Raw genomic sequence first — 3,050 nt, forward strand, 5'->3', positions numbered from 1 at the left:
CTACATTTGATCTCGTCTTTCGTTGGCTACCACCAATAACTTGGAACGTCTTTCTCGTATGAAGTGAATGAATGAATCAAGTTTCCTTTAGGAAAACAAACGGCCCCAATCGTTTGAACGGTTCGAATCGGTTGATAAATGCGACCTGTATCAGTGTATAGGGACCAACGCGATTTATAACCTTCGAAAACGTTCGTTCGCGATAATTCGAAACCTACCGAGCCGATTTAGTTCAAATGTATACAATTGACGCGTCTGGTAATCTTCTTTGACCATTCCGAATTTCGTAGATACCGATCGGCCGGCGCGTTTTCGAGAAATTGCAAATTTTTTTTGGGAAACCTTTTTTTTGGCGGAATATACTCATGGCGACCTTGTGCGTTATTGATTTGATAATACCTTAATTACTATAAAACTACACGTATATAGATGTCTTAAAAGTTCGATGTTTATTAATCGTTTCACTGGGGTCTGGGTAGCATTCCTTCATTCGCGTTTAATTGGGAACATTTTACATTAAGCTTAATTACCGATAAGCTGTACGTCAAATACTTTTTAGGAATTTGTTTTATTTTACTTTATTGTAATGCGTTATGGATTTTATTGCATGAAAGTTAATTTGCGATCTTAGAAAGGTTTGTTTTTAAATGTAGAGAAGGTTTTTGTTACCTATTATTAATAGTAAAAAGCTTGCAATAGGAATTTGATTTTTTTGTTTTTTTCACATCATATGCAGAAGCTTTAAAAGGTCTATTTGCTTTGCGCTAGTTGTCTCTGAAAAGAATGCAGGTGTAATTTGGAGCAATTGGACTCGTGCAGCCTCTAATTAGGTTAAATTTAAAACAGCTAACAATGTGTAGCGCAGGTAGCGACTCCAAAGTCGGCGCGCCTTTTCTATGAGAATCAGTCTTATTAAAATGTTTTGTAAATTGTATTTTATCATTAGTCATTATTATACATGTGACACACAATATAAGTGATGTGAATAATTTTCGCCTGCAGTTCCATTGGCCGACCATCCTAGTTGATTGTTGAAAATGATTAAGCGAGGAAAGTGAATATTTCTAAAAGACAAAAATGAGAAGGTAATCTTATTACTATTATACGTTGAATTAATTACAGCACAGAAGAGTATAATACTTACTCATAGAATAAATCCATCGTTTCCGGGTTTTAAAACTTATGATCTGCACGTGCAATATCACATTGAAGGCAAACAACACCTGTCTTTCAAACCTTGGCAAATTAAGGCAATTGCCGCTAGTTCATTATGTAATGAATCCTTGACAAAATTTGTATACACATACATGGCATGAACCTAATCGATGGGTTTGAAAAGAACACCGTTCAAAATGAGGTACACGAAAAGGTTTTAGAAATAAATTAAGGAGGAGTTCTTATTATGTATAAGACCCTTTGTCATTTTAAGGATCATGCGTATTTTTTCAAACTTAATTGGCCACTTCCTACGTGCAGAAAGAACGACGTTCAGTTTATTTTTATTCATTTGGCGCGTACTTTACGTTAAAGTAAAAAAAGTACAAATTAATGCAAATATGGGTTCACACGTTTTTAAAGAATGTAGTTTACATATTTTGTTATGACCCATTTATTTTTATTACCTTTACGGTGCATGGAAATGCTGGCCGTTTATAAGAAAACTGTTTTAATTAAGGAAGCAACTAAATTGCACCAATTTATTAAGTTTCTGTTGGTAGACCTCCTCCAAACGAATAACAAAATGTGTTTAAATCGTAATTTAACATGAGATAATTAGGATAAATAAATAGCAACGGCATTTACCACAGAGCATGCCCATATGGATGTCCATAACCATAAGCGTGTGTGTATCCATGTAGATAGGGGTAGTGTCCATATGAATATCCGTAAGGATATCCATAGGAATACCCGGCCGGGTATCCGTAATGACTATAACCGTAGTGTCCTGTATAAGGGTAGTGCTGGGTTAAAGCACCAGATATGGAAGATACTACTGGTGCTGCTGATGTAATAATTGACGATGCTGGTGCGGCGACAGTGACGCTGGGCGCCGCAACCGCTACAGCTGCAGCCGGAGCTGGTACGGATACTACAGTTCTCGCAAGAGGAACTTTCTGTACCACAGCATTGAACCCGTTCACATCATCTGCAGTATAATCCACAATTCGTTTTGTACCATCGGGTTCATCCAGAGTGTACTGGCCTTTAACAAAACCCCCATCTCTAGATTCGACTTGACTTTTAACATCTCCCGTTAATGGATCGTTTACTCCATAGCTGTAGGCATACTGGGGATGTGGATCGAATTCTGCACTAAGCAAAGTCTCAGTTATGACTGGTTCAATTACACTGGCACTGGCCAGCCCTATTAAGGCCACAAGAAATAAACTCTGTAACATAAACTGTTAATTAAGCAATTTTATTCACTTGAATCATTACCTTGCCAATCATTGTAGAACTATTTACGTTTTTAACAATCATTTGCTCTAATATCTTGCTTATATAGATCGCCAGGCGCCTTACATATTCAACAGGTTATATAAATCGGATACGCCCGCAAAAGGTTAACCACGCCGAGAATAGTTAGTTTGCATTAAAATTTAGTGTACTTTGTGGATAAGTACGTTATTAATATAGACAATGTTTGCAGTAGGCACTTATTTGCATAGTTTTTTGTACTGACAGCAGAAACAACACATTAACTTTTGCTCTAAAACGGTTATCAGGAAGGCGCGAATAGAGAGAAATGAACGAGGTAGATTAACTGACTTCTTTCAAGTGGAAAAGGACTAGTGCGGGTTCTTGTTGTTTAATTTACTATTGTTCCTTTGCAACCCCTAAAATTTGGACCATGGAGTTCAATCCTCGATCAAAATTTGCTGTTTAGGAAGACCAGAAACAAATCTAGAAATAGTTATTTACATAAAAGTCACGAAAATGACACATTACTGGCGAGGAAATATTGAAGTGAGTACTTTAATTTCCGAGTCAAGTATTGTCATTTTACTGACGAGTTTTGTATTAAATTTTACCCGAAATCGTCTTTTAAT

The 3,050-nt window shown here is 36.5% G+C and overlaps 1 protein-coding gene across 1 annotated transcript; it reads right to left on the reverse strand.

Annotated features, from left to right (window-relative positions):
- Positions 1 to 1,696: 1,696 nt before the first annotated feature.
- LOC116167091 (larval cuticle protein A2B-like) lies at positions 1,697 to 2,548 on the reverse strand. The gene is made up of 2 exons (XM_031482331.1): positions 2,440 to 2,548; positions 1,697 to 2,390 (listed from the first exon to the last, which is right to left on the reverse strand). The coding sequence occupies exons 1-2, from the start codon at positions 2,479 to 2,481 to the stop codon at positions 1,800 to 1,802; spliced, it is 633 nt and encodes a 210-aa protein (XP_031338191.1). The 5' UTR covers positions 2,482 to 2,548; the 3' UTR covers positions 1,697 to 1,799.
- Positions 2,549 to 3,050: the final 502 nt, after the last annotated feature.

The sequence above is a fragment of the Photinus pyralis genome, unplaced genomic scaffold, assembly GCF_008802855.1.
Source record: "Photinus pyralis isolate 1611_PpyrPB1 unplaced genomic scaffold, Ppyr1.3 Ppyr1.4_LG3b, whole genome shotgun sequence".
Classification (NCBI taxonomy): domain Eukaryota; kingdom Metazoa; phylum Arthropoda; class Insecta; order Coleoptera; family Lampyridae; genus Photinus; species Photinus pyralis.